The sequence below is a fragment of the Pogoniulus pusillus genome, chromosome 27, assembly GCF_015220805.1.
Source record: "Pogoniulus pusillus isolate bPogPus1 chromosome 27, bPogPus1.pri, whole genome shotgun sequence".
Taxonomy (NCBI): Eukaryota; Metazoa; Chordata; class Aves; order Piciformes; family Lybiidae; genus Pogoniulus; species Pogoniulus pusillus.
In genome coordinates this window covers 15,026,529-15,040,018 of record NC_087290.1, presented here as the reverse complement: position 1 = coordinate 15,040,018, position 13,490 = coordinate 15,026,529, and the positions used below count along the sequence as shown (strand labels likewise).

The following is a 13,490-nucleotide window of genomic DNA, read 5'->3' as shown; positions in this document are numbered from 1 at the left end:
AGTGGAAGGCAAGTGATTGAATCTGGCTGTCTCCCTTGGCCGGAGAGAGAGCCTAAGCGCTTGGGCTCTTAAGTTAGTCATGTTACCTAAAGAGAGAGTTAATTGTAGGCTTTGCTACTGGTAAAATTATATTGCAGGCTTTGATTCCATGATTCTATGATTGCTGAAGTTCACCAAAGGCATTTCCCCCTGTCTTTCTGCTGCCTTTTTCCCAGAGCTGTTTAAGACAGGGCCTCAGTACTTTTTTAATTGCTTCATTTTCCTTCTTTCCTGCAGCAATCCATGGCAAGAATCTGGTTTCCATTCTTCACCTTTTGGTAGCTTTGGCAATGCATTTCCGGGCTCCCATCCGACTCCCTGAGCATGTGTCTGTGCAAGTGGTAGTTGTGCGGGTGAGTATGAGCACCTATGAGAAACTGAGCAGGCAAGTCATTGTTTATTGCTCTGATTTTGCAGTACTGGGCTGCTTCCATCCATTGCACTTCAATCTCTTGTTTAGAAAATTCCTGTCCAGATGTTTAATGAAGCTGAGCCCTAGGAACGCATTTATTGGTGTGCTTCAATGTGAATCCCAAGAACATCGTATCGATAATGTGTTTGCAGCCACCACTTGCTATTGCACTATCAACCTAAACACATGTGGTGGGATTTTATGAAAGAGAGAGCTGTGTCTATAATCTCTTGAACTTTAGGAAATAGGTTTTGCCACTTTTTTTTTCAGGGAACACCCTGAAACACGAAGAGCAGAGGAAAGAATTTCAGCATGTAGAATCTCCCTAACTTGGGGAGGCCATTACTGATGTTATTTTTCTTCAGTGGCTTATTGTGTAGAGTTAGACATATTATTTTCCTTGGCATGCTAATAGACTTCCATCATTTCTTTCACAGCCTGGTATTTTTTTGCTAGCTTTCTTTATGGGGAAGAGATCTGACCTGAGGAACCCTGACTTCTTGCCTCCTTCCCTGGATATTGCTGTAGTTATTCCTTTCTGTGCTTGGTGTTGACTGTTTCCTTTCACTCTACATAGACTTTTGGAGTGATGTGCTCTTGCTTTTTGTCTTACCTTCTATCCCTATTCTGTGGCTGTACAGTCTGTAGCATGCAAACCCAGCTTTTCTCAACAGCTGTTGAAACACCAGGCAGAGCTCTTTGAGCCAGCACTGATCATGCTGTGACTCTTGCGGTGCTCGGTGTCATTGTCACAAGGAAAGCTCAGCTGCTGGCAGCAGGCTGTGGAAGTGCTTTCTGTATGTGTCATTTACTGTTAAAGCTGTCAGGCTGCAGTGGGTTTCTTTTCAAGAACAAAGAAGATAAAAGTGATCTCTGGTTTGGAAATGTGGATCTCCTCAGCAGATGAGATTGCAGAGTGGTTGATAAGGCAAGCCTCATTTTGTTTTACATTTCAATCATGGCATTTTCCAGGCTCCCTGCCTGAATACTCCAGAGGTACAGGATGTGATGTAAATAAACAACTGATGGCTCACAATGAATGGATGTATAATCTTTAAGAGGTGGTTTTTGAACTGCTTTTAGGCTGCTGTAGTTGGTTCATTTAAAGAATGATTGCTTAGGTATAAAGTAACATGAGTATAAATAGGAGACTAATTCAGGCAGGGGTTTTTTATTTCTTTTGAATGTCTTGGAAAGGTAAGGAGGAAAATGTAAACATAAGGTGGTCAACAGTCCTCTGACACCCTGATGCCAGAAATTTCTTTCTGCCCAGTACAGTGAAGTGTCTTCTGTAACTGGTAAACTGGGGAAAAAATGGGTAAAGAGATAAAGCCTCCCTTTTCTTGTCCTTATTTCAAGCTTCAGGACACTCCTGTAGCAGAGAGGGAAAGCTGTGGAGGTTCACATTGTTTTCTGCTGGAGAGAGAGAAGACATCTACTGACAGCATCTGGTTCACTAGAGTCACTGCATGTGGAGACTGGATAAGGCTGAGGTGAAGACAGGATAAGATAAAGGCTGACAGGAACTAGGAAAAGAAAGGGAAAAGAGAAGCTCCTGTGTGCCCATTAATTTAAGATAGAAAGGCTGTGAGACCTAAAGCCTGGAGTCCTGGAGATCATAATGGCAGCTGCTGGCTGCGAGCCTACCTCAGCTGGCCCCATGCAAGAGAGTCTTGTTTCAGCCCTGCTATCCCACTGCTAGAAAAAACTTGCAGCATGGAAGTGTTTATTTAAATGGAAAGCAAGGCACAGGATAAACTGACTTAAATTTCTGTTGGAAAAAAAACGTTTGCTTTGTAGTTTGGTAAATTGAATTTTTGAAGTTCAGCATCCATAATTAGTCTGAAAATACATGCTGGTGTTGTAACACAGACCTCTTTAAATGGATTTTAATTAGCCTTTGTTATACTAATGACAAACAGAAGAGTGGTAATGAAGTTAATATTGTTGCAAATTACTAAGAAGATTATTCATAATATTATTATTTATTATAGAATCACAGAATCAGGCAGGTCTGGAAGGGATTGCAAGGATCATCTAGTTCCAACCCACCTGCCATGGGCAGGGACACCTCACACTAGATCAGGCTGTCTAGAGCCTCATCCAGCCTGGCCTTAAACACCTCCAGGGATGGGGCTTCAGCCACCTCCCTGGGCAACCCATTCCAGGGTCTCACCACCCTCATGGTGAAGAACTTCTTCCTAACATCCAGTCTGAATCTACCTACTTCTAGCTTTGTTCCAATCCCCCTGACATCCTAAAGAGTCTCTCTCCAGCTTTCTTGTAGGCACCTTTAAGCTACTTAAAGGTCACAATAAGGTCACCTCGGAGCCCATTCCTCTCAAGACTGAGCAGCCCCAACTCCCTCATTCTCTCCTTATGTTGAATGATCTCTTATTATAGATCCAAATGTTCATTGTCAAACTGGATCACAGTTGACATAAGATGTCTGCTATGTGAGATTTTGGATTCAGTTTAGATGTCTCTTCTTGCTTGAACATGCATTTAAAGAGGTTAATCAACAGTTTGCTAAGTGACTTCTTTGTGTGTTTGGCAGAATGGACTCCACAGCAAGAAAACCCTGCAAGATGCTGTTGAAGTATTGTGCAAGAACACTATCACACTGAAATTATCAAAACTAATTAAGTCTCACTTTCATTGGTGACTTGGGCGCTTAGGATTATCACTATCAACTTTGTTGAGCCACCCTCGTGACACATGTGTCCATATCTTTGGTCACAGCAGCCCCAAGCAGCGCTGCAGGCTGGGGACAGAGTGGCTGGAGAGCAGCCAGGAAGAAAGGGACCTGTGGGTGCTGGTAGATAGTAGGCTGAAGATGAGCTACAAGGAGCATCTAAGGGAACTGGGTGTGTTCAGTCTGGAGAAGAGGAGGCTCAGAGGTGACCTCATTGCTGTCTACATCTACCTGAAGGGAGGTTGTAGCCAGGTGGGGGTTGGTCTCTTCTCCCAGGCAACCAGCAATAGAACAAGGGGACACAGTCTCAAGTTGTGCCAGGGGAAGTACAGGCTGGATGTTAAGAGGAAGTTGTTGGCAGAGAGAGTGATTGGCATTGGAATGGGCTGCCCAGGGAGGTGGTGGAGTCACCATCCCTAGAGGTGTTCAAGAGAAGCGTGGATGAGGCACTTAGTGCCATGGTCTAGTTGACTGGCTCGGGCTGGGTGCTAGGTCGGACTGGATGATCTTGGAGGTCTATTCCAACCTTGTTGATTCTATGTTTCTATGATATATGAAGTGCTTCATGCCAAATAGTCTGTGCTTACACTGTGACAACCATAAAAGTCATGCTGGTTTGGCAAGTTACTGCTTAGCCAAGTTGTATGCATTTCCATAGCCAACCCCAGAGCAGTGCAAAATACTGTGTTAGCTTGGGTAAGTGTTGTAGGCTTGCTCCTCTCTAATATTTAGTGTACTGCTCCAAAAAACAAGGCAATATTGTGAGAGCACTGTGCTACATGGAAAGGATCAAGATCTCCACAGGCTGGTGGTGATTCTACCCTTCCCTTATGTTCTGCCCTATTTTAGCATCTGGAGGTGACAGACTGAAAGCTTCCTGAGTTGCTGGATTTTAACTTTTAGCTGCTTTAGAGTCTGAGAAACATCTGCAGCTGGATCTGCCTGACAAGCAATACACTATCCTTTTCTGCTCCCTGCACTGTATACTCTGCTCAAAACCCACAAGCATTTTGGAGAGGACTTTCTCTAGGTGGGAGGAACCTTTGCTTCTCTTACCTGTCAGGATTACTTAGAACATCTGCAAGACTCACCCACTGTTGTTTATATTATTTTATAATGGGCACTGTGAGCACACTTGAGCCCCTCTCAAGAACAGGGTTCCTGAAACCTAGTTACTCTCCACCCTTTTTGAAATCAGCCTCTGGAATTAGTGGCTTCTGTGTGAAATAGAAACTTTGGAACCATGTCAGTATATGTCCAAATTATACATGAAATATCCTGGCACAACAAGGGTTTAGGTGGGTCTTCTAGTTAAGATCCTGTTGACAGCTACTCCAGGTGCTAAGAGTCTAAGATGATGCATGTTTTAAACTGGTGTCAGTCAGCATATGCCTCTTGTTTCAAGCTGTGATGGTGGGCCAGCCAGGAGGGGTTAGGAAGCAGACAGATTAATTAGGCAGCAGGTTAGAGAGAGAAAAGTGCAGCCCAAAGCCAGAGAGCCAGGTCCGTTATCTACATTTGTGTTCTTGTTCTTCTACATCTCAGCAAGCCTCTGAGTGAAGTAGCCATCACCACTGTTTCCTTTTCACAGCCTATAATCTAACTCTTCTCATCAAAATATCCCAGCTAGGCTCAAGCTAGCACACAAGCCTCCCGTCTGAGAGCAGGGAAGACAAAAGCTTAGTGGATTCAATGTATACTCCCAGTGACAACAGAAAATGTCAGATTTTTCTTCCACCTGACTCTACTGCTTGATATTTGAAATGACTCTACTGCTTGATATTTGAAATGTAAACTTGCATGACAAAGAAATACCCTAATTGAGGAAGAGAAAAGGTTAATAAGTGTAAAATTTGTTTTTAACACTCACTGTGTTGGTTATTCTCACAGTGCTCAGGAATTGCCATCTTTTGCACTTAGTTTTCCTCATCCTAACTCTTTTAATTGCAGCATGTCTCCTGTCTTGATACTGCTGGGAGATCTGAGGTACTTGTACAGTAAATCCCTTGTAGTCTGGGTTGCAGACTGAAAGGTTAGAGGCAAGACATGATGAAGAATAAATGTGTCTGGTGGCAGTGCTGTAAAGATTCAAAGTTTTATTGAAGAATGACATTTGCTTTTGGATAGCAAGGCCAAGGGATCTTGAGCTTGCTGGGTGAGCAGCAAGCTCAGCTCTCTTGGAGGGGGCTAAGCAGAAATGCTGCTGTTCCCACCTCTTGGGATGTCAGAGTTGGCATCCATTCCTCTTTCTTATCAAGCATTTGGAGACATTATTCACTAGTCACCACTTACTGAGTTTTTGTTCACAGTTCATAGCATCTTCTCCCTTGAGTACATGATGTCTGGAAGGTCCAGAAACCTGTGTTAATAAAGTAGAGATGTGGTGGGGTGGAATAAAGAGACTATTGTTTTGCATGCAAGAAAATGTTGCCCTGTCAGGTACTGCTTTGTTTTTCCATCCATGCTGTCATCCTGGCTTGTTTCACTTCTGGTACTGTTCCCATGGCTCCCTCGTGGGAGCAGATGAGCTGTATGCATGGCAGGGAGGTGAGAGGCTGTGATGACATGGCCAGCTGGCAGCATGCAGCACAGGGCTCAACTTGGGCATGGAGCTGTAAGAGCACAGCAATGGGAGATTGGCTCCCACTGTGCTCTCAGCCAGGTTCCCTCTATGGTGGCATGAGAAAGCAATGCTGCCTTCATTTGTTGTGTAGGGAGGGAAGGGCAGTAGGGTAGTAGTTCTTCTAATTGGTATTTAGATTTCATTTGTTATTTCTTAGATTTCTCCTGGGGTAGGATGTGTTTCTCTTCAAGCTGTTCTCTCAAAGAAGGTCTTGTTTGGGGTTCAACTGGTGAAAGTATTGAAATGTTCTGTGTGTATGGAGCTTGTGCCTCACACAAGCTTATCTGAGTTAGCAGCTTTATTAACCCAGCCATAAATCATTCTGACAGATCTGATTCCTAGGTGGCTGCTGAGACTTGAGCAATTTGTGTCAGTTTTTTAAAGCATAGATCAGGAGGGAGAGAAATCCCTCCATTCAATTACAAAGTTATATCCCATAGTTTGGCAAGGGACCCATAGAGATGGTAAAGTTTTTGACTCTTCCAGCCTCTGAGAGACATGTACCATGTCTCCAAAATTCTAGAGAGGCTCAGAGACATTTTATCCCACCTGTCTCTTAAAAGACCTGAGAAATCTGTTACTAAGCTGTTTCCAGACTGAGTCTCACTGCACACTAGCTCTGTTTGGTAGGGGACTCCCTGTTCATGCAGAAGATTACCCCAAGTAGAGAAAACCTGTTAACAGGTTGTCATGAAATCGCTAGTTGGGTGTTTTATGCTCCCTACATTTCCTTGGTGGATGTGTTCCTTAGAGGCATGTGGTTGGTGGCCTCACTAACAGGCCTGGCAAACTCTGTAATTTGTCTTCCAGCATATGCATATTCCAAACATCCATTTGGCTGTCAGCCTCAATAATGCCACTGTTCCAGGAGTGAAGCGCTCCTATGTCGGCTGCTTCACCTCTAGCTCTAAACTTAGTGATCACTCTTTAGCCAGTTATTTTCATCTGGGATTCTGAAGGGTGCTGAATGCTAGAGAGCCTCTAATGAGCTTCTCTTTTACTAGTAGTATCTCAGTTTCTAACTCCATCTTCCTTTCCAGAAACGTGAAGGCCTCCTCCAGACCACTCACATTACAGAGGAGCTGACAACTACAACAGAGTAAGCGCAAAACAGTTCAGCTTGTGAATATGTCTGTGGTGCATGATGTGAGACAGTTTACAAAGATGAGAGACTTTAATCTTCCCCCAGCCCCTGCTAAATTGAACAGACTCTCTTGTTGTGGCACTTAATAGAAATGTATAGAAATAGCTTGGTCTCTGGAAATGTGTTATGAAGGAGGAAATTGTTTTCTTGACGATCTTGAGTTCCATAAGCTTTTAACTGTTTGTTGGAAGTGACCTTTGTGGGCATTTCCTCCTACCCCTTTCCTTCTGGAGGGGAAAACTAATTTCTGCCTAGTGCTGTTACCCCTCAAGTGAAGGGCTGTGTAGGTATGATGGGGTAAGACTTGGTTTGACAAAATGTGCTTCTTCAAAATACCCCTCCTTGTTAAAATCCTAAGGTGAGATTATCACTTGTTTTTAATAGCACCTCAGGAGTAGGGCTCAGCAAAAATAAACAAATGAACGACCCTCTTTGCTCCCTGGGTTTTGTAACAGATCACTTTGCTGTATGTGTTTACAATCCTTTTTATAATGAGAAGGCTAGACATACACTTTGGCTGCAAATAAAAGCTGAGATTTTCCTTTGCAACTCTTCTAAGAGGGGCTTACATGAGCCCTCCTTCAGCTTGTCAGTGTATTGGCTCCCTATAAAGTTGGCTCAGCTTTTCACAACTTTGAAGATAAATGAGGTACCATGTAGCTAGCTCAGTGGGGGGGTGAGCTTTCAGATGGAAATGCTCACAAATGAGATCACAACATCTCTGCATGGACATTAAAGATCTCATAGTGCGTTTTGTAGGATGAGAGCTCTGCCTGAGGTTTGTGGGCCAAAATTCCTCCCCTCACTCCTATGCTCTTGAAACACATTGTTAGTTTGTCCTCCCCTTCAGATGTGGTTTGTAAAATGTAATCTGTGGAGTGGGGTTCAGACATTTGTTAGCAAGAACCATATTTGCAGATTTTCCTGTGTGTTTATACAAGTATGTTATTAAGTTATTTAATAGTACACAGTATTAAGAGATTTACTGTTTAATGTTTGTGTAGCTGCAGAAAATGCTGTGATCAGCAGAATTCACCATTCACTAAATATCTTCATATTCCCCTGTGCAAATCAGAGCCTGATTCTCAGCTGATGGATGTCTGTGTACGTCTGGTGCTGTCACCAGCTGTGCCAGTTTTATATCCATCATGTCCAGATATGATGTGTGTTTTCTTTCTTGAGAGAAAACAGATGAGATAGAGATAGATAGATGTCCTTGCTCCTTCTGAGCTTTGTGGTGTAGCATCTGAGGGCCATACAGTTTAATATTTTTATCAATGCTGTAGTCAGTGGGATTGAGGGCACCACCAGCAAGTCTGCAGATGACACCAAGCTGAGTGGTGCTGCTGATATGCCAGGGATGTCATCCAGAGGGATGCAGACAAGATGGCATGATGGGCCCAGAGAAACCTCATGAGGTTCAACAAGAGCAGCTTCAGGGTCCTGCATTTGAGTCAGAACAATCCTCCCTATCTTTACATGCTGGAAGATGAGGAGATAGCAGTAGCCCTGTGGAAAAGGACTTAGGAGAGCCGATGGATGAGAAGCTGGATATGAGCAGATAGTGTGAGCTTGCAGGCCAGAAGACCAGTTCCATCCTGGGCTGCATCAAAAGATGCATCGCCAGCAGATCCAGCGAGGTGATTCTGCCACTTTGCTCTGCTCTGATGAGACCTCAGCTAGAGTACTGTGTCTAGGTCTGGAGCCCTCAGTATAGGAAGGACACGGAGCTGATGGAGCAGATCCAGAGGAGGGATTGGGGCACCTCTGCTACAAAGACAGGCTGAGTGAGATGGTGTTGTTCAGCCTGAAGGAGCTCTGGGGAGACCTACTAGCAACCTTCCGGTACCAGAAGGGGGCCTACAAGAAGGCTGGAGAGAGACTCTTTAGAAAGGCCTGTGGTGATAGGATGAGGGTCAGTAGCTTCAAACTAGAGAAGAGTAGATTTAGATTGAATGTTAGGAAGAAGTTCTTTACCATGAGGGTAGTGGAACACTGGAACGGGTTGCCCAGGAAGGTGCTTTGGACCCCATCCCTGGAGATTGTCAAGGTGAGGCTCAACAGGGCTTTGGGCAGCCTGATCTAGTTGAGGATGCCCTTGCTCACTGCAGAGGGGGTTGGACTAGATGAGCTTTGGGGGTCCCTTCCAACTCAGACCGTTCTGTGATTCTGTGACTGTGTGCATGGAAGCTGTACACAGAAGTACATTTGTTCATGCACCTCTCATTGTGAAAATAATTATTCATAAGAAATCAGAATTATGTGTAAAACATAACCATTCATTTCCAGTATATCTCCCTGCCATCACTGGTGGTCTGCTGGGGACATTCTGCAGCACGTTGGGTCTCATCTGTGACATGCTCAGACTCCTGACTTGGTGGGAGTGGTTAGCCCTTGACATCTTGTGGGAGAAGGCTGGCTAAAGCCACAGTCTTGTTTTTCCAAAGCCATTATTCAGGAACTAATTCAGTAATTTTGAGTTCTCTGTCTTGCAGGATGATGATGGGAAGATTTGGTAAGTTGAAAAGTTGTCTCTGAAATTTTGTTTTATCTCAGGCAAAGAAATCTTGTCTGTTTGCAATCAGCAGATGAAAACAATAGTTTGAGCAATTCTGTGAGGGTGGAATGCATTACAGGGGCAGGTTCTGTTACTCCATAGAGTTGTGGAGCATGAGTGGAACCAGATAATCCAGCATGTAGCTTTTCCTTTTTTAGACTGGTCTCTGTTCATCTGATTTAATTTCAATATAATGAATAGCAAAAACACAGCACAGGGCACTGTTTTTAGTAGCTTTTAAGTAAAAAAATCTTCATAACCCTTGGCAATAAGAATTCCACCTTCTTCATAATGTGATCCTTTAATTTATGTGTAAATGAACACATGAAAATTACTGAAGTAAATGGCTATGATGCAAGACCTAAGAAAGCTCTGCCTGTCTGCCCGCTTGCCGTGACCAGTCAACCCTAATTCCTTTGCATGGAGTATCTTATCTCTTATACATTGACTGGATTTTAGACCTTACCAGTTATAGATGTGGTCTTCTAAACAAAAGCAATTATTCTGATTTGTCATAGTAGAGGGACTTCTCTTTCAGCATTTAATTTTGTTAGTGTCACAAAGTCACTTCTGTAGTAGAATAAGGAACTTTTCCTGCTTGCCCCTCAACTAAAATTTACCAGACCAGCTGAGATGGCTTGGGAGTAAGATAAAGCTCCACTTGCAGCAAAGCTAAATTTACAAGCATATATATGCAATGTATTTACATGTATGTACAATTATGTACAGATTTGAAATAATACAGAAATCCAAACTCCCTCCTGGACAAAGGAAAGAAGCCCAGAAGGGGCACAATGCCTCTCTCTCTCCCCCACTCTCTGTCTCTCTCAGACAGAAAACAATCAGCAAAACCTACTTTGTTATCTGTTAGTGGAAGATACTAGAGCAGAGGAGAGGAGCAAGCATTTTGAAGCAAAGGTGTTTACCCTTTGGCTTGTTATTCTTTTAGCAAACTAATGGATGATACAGACTTTATCATTATTATTCTTTTGCAATCAATGATCTCATTTCTCTCATTAGAATATTCCAGTTAGCCTCAAACCAGCACAGCTTCTCACCAAAGAGATGTAGGGTCCTGTAAAGGATTGTGTGTGATGAAGAACAAGTCATTCAGTTTCTCTTATCCCTAGTTAGAATATGTGAACACAAACATTTTGCAGAGTATCTATGTTAGTATTACATGATACTTGGAGAAGATGGGGCTAAAGAACATCAGATACCAAAGAAATTTAGGTTATGTTTGCATTTTTAACTACAAAAGTACATTCTGTAAAGAACAAGAATTTGAACCTGGAAAAACTCAGATTCCACATTTTTACTGCCTTTTTATTTCTTTTAATGCAGCTGCAATTGGTTAGACTTCTAGTATTTTCTTGTTTTACCTGATGGTGACAGTCTTAATCCAAAAAACTCAGTGTTTGGAAGGTTTCACTCAGCCCCAATCTGCCACAATGTGGAATATTGCAGCAATGTAGTCAATTTAGTATGTTTTAGATTGGATTAGATATCGTTATGCAATGTTTAGAAGGTCTAAACATAACTGAAGTCTTCATACTGTGTAAGATTTGCTGTTCATATACTGCTGAACTGGGTTCTACTTGTCCAGTTTTAAGCTTTACTGAAGTCAGGGCTACTGTCAGTAATGTTGAAATAACCAAATGTGTACAGCAGACAGGTCCAGCCATAGCTATCACTGTTGCTGCAGTGTACTAAAACCAGCTTGTTGTTCAAATTGGGATTGGGGCATACTCAAAATTTGTGTTTCGTTGCCATTTTAATTTCTCCTGCATATTTTGTGTACCTGTTATGTGTGGCATGAAAAGGAAATCCATGAATGATACCTCTCAGTTTCCCAGGGCAAGTTACGGACAGCAAATTAAGATGCTAACTTTTAACCTGAGTCTCTGTTGTTCAGCTTTCTGATAAAAAACAAACCACTTGAAGCTTTGGAAGCACAATCTGCTGCCCATACTTGGCTGTTGGAGGCATATTGATTGATTTGATTTGATTTGATTTGATTTTTGTTTTCCCCCCTAAAACCAGAGCGTGATGCCTTTGACACGCTTTTTGATCATGCTCCGGACAAACTCAGCATAGTCAAAAAGGTAAAAAGTTTTATTTTCTGTGTTACTTTTTTTCCTTATACTTTAGAGAGGTACTCAAAAAGATCTGGAAGCTAATAGAACAGGATTCTGAAATAGATAAACAGTGCTTATCCCCCACATATCACTTGTTTCAAAGCTGGGTGGTACCTGGATTCATTATCTTCAGTCAGGCTTGTCTCATTACTCTGGTTTATTGGCCAAGGCTTTTCTAGGTAGCACTGCTAGAGACAATCAAAATGATGCAGGCTATAAAAAACTACTCTGCAAGTGTTTGAGCAGCTGGTATTAGTGACCCCTTTGCTAGGCTCTGGCAGCCAGTCATAGAACCATAGAATACCAGGGGCTGGAGGGGATCTTGAAAGATCATCTGGTCCAGCCCCACTGCCAGAGCAGGATCACTTAGAGCAGATCACGCTGGAACACATCCAGATGGTTCTTGAATCTCCAGAGAGGGAGAATCCACAACTTTCCTGGGCAGCCTGTTGCAGTGCTCTGTCACCTTCACAGTGAAAAAATTCTTCCTCAGGTTCACATGGAATTTCCTATGCCTCAACTTCCACCCATTGCCCCTTGTCCTGTGACTGGGCATCACCGAGGAGAGGCTGGCTGCATCCTCCTGGCACTCACCCCTCACATATTTATAAACATGAATGAGGTCATCCTTTAGTCTTCTCCTCTCCAAGCTAAAAAATTGTGTGTCTTCAGCCTCATTCTGCCCAAGAGACACTTGCTGTTTGGTTTCCAGCTCATTCATGTACTAAAGATGATTTCCCACAACTGGAAGATATTTTCCAGAGTCTCCTGCAATGTGACTCACCAATAAGCAGGTTTGCTAAATATCATAGACTCATTTATTTTAGAGAAGACCTTTAAAATCTTCAAATCCAAGCATCCACTCACCACCACCATGCTCACTAAGCCATGTCTACATATTTTTTTTAAAACCTCTAGAGGCAGCGACTCTACAGCCTCCCTGGATATCCTCATCCAATGCCTGACCACTCTTTCAGTAAAGATATTTTTCCTAGCATTCAGCCTAAACCTCTCTTGGTGCAACATGAGGCCACTTCCTCTTGTTCTATCACTTGGTATTATGGAGAAGAGACCAACACCCACTCGGCTCTAACTTCCTTTAAGGGAATTGTGGAGAGCAAGGTCTCCTCTCAGCCTCCTTTTCTCTATACTAAACAACCCCAGTTCCCTCAGCTGCTCCTCACAAGACTTGTTCTCAAAACACTTCACCAGCTTTGCTGCCCTTCTCTGCACCTGCTCCAGCACCTCAGTGTCTTTCTTGTACTGAGGGAGGGGCATAAACTGCGCACAGTACTCAAGTTGTGGGCTCACCAGGGCTGAGTAGAGGGACAAAATCACTTTCTAACTCCTGCTATTTGTATGATTTCTGATCCAAACCGTGATACCCTCTTGGCCACCATGTTTATATAAAGCTCTTAGAGAAGAGTTGCTTTTGTCACAGAACTCTTCTACTTAACTCTAATTCATATGATCCTCTGGTCTCTCTTCCAAGGCTATGCATTGTTGCAAAGCACACCTACAAGCACATTCTTGGCACTGCTCTTTGTGCTAGGCAGAATGGAGGGGTAAAGTAGCTCTTGGTCTCTGCCAGCTATTTAATTTTAGAGAATACATGAAGAGACTCCACACTGTTCCATCAGCTAATTCCACTGTGGCTGTTAAGCTCTTCATTCAAACAGTGGTATGTGAAGATGAATGCTGTCATTTGCCCCTTCTCTTTGTGTGAAACAGAGGATGTATGCATTTAAACTAGTGCTTTGAAGTCTTTGGAAGACTCTTTCTTGCCAGTCTGAAGCATCTCATGGAAAAGTGCTTTTAAAATTGATAGAGAATTAAGCTAACTCTGTCCATGCAATTGAAGTGTTAACTCAGTGTCCCTTTT

General features: G+C 43.0%; 1 protein-coding gene across 3 annotated transcripts in view; it reads left to right on the top strand.

The window, feature by feature from the left end:
- PARVB (parvin beta) overlaps positions 1–13,490 on the top strand; it is a 52,318-nt gene that overhangs the window by 28,192 nt on the left and 10,636 nt on the right. For all 3 annotated transcript variants that reach the window (XM_064166003.1, XM_064166005.1, XM_064166004.1), the window contains exons 6-9: positions 277–392; positions 6,810–6,868; positions 9,409–9,428; positions 11,514–11,575. In XM_064166003.1, coding sequence (XP_064022073.1) covers positions 277–392; positions 6,810–6,868; positions 9,409–9,428; positions 11,514–11,575 — 257 coding nt within the window. The remainder of the gene's footprint in view (positions 1–276; positions 393–6,809; positions 6,869–9,408; positions 9,429–11,513; positions 11,576–13,490) is intronic.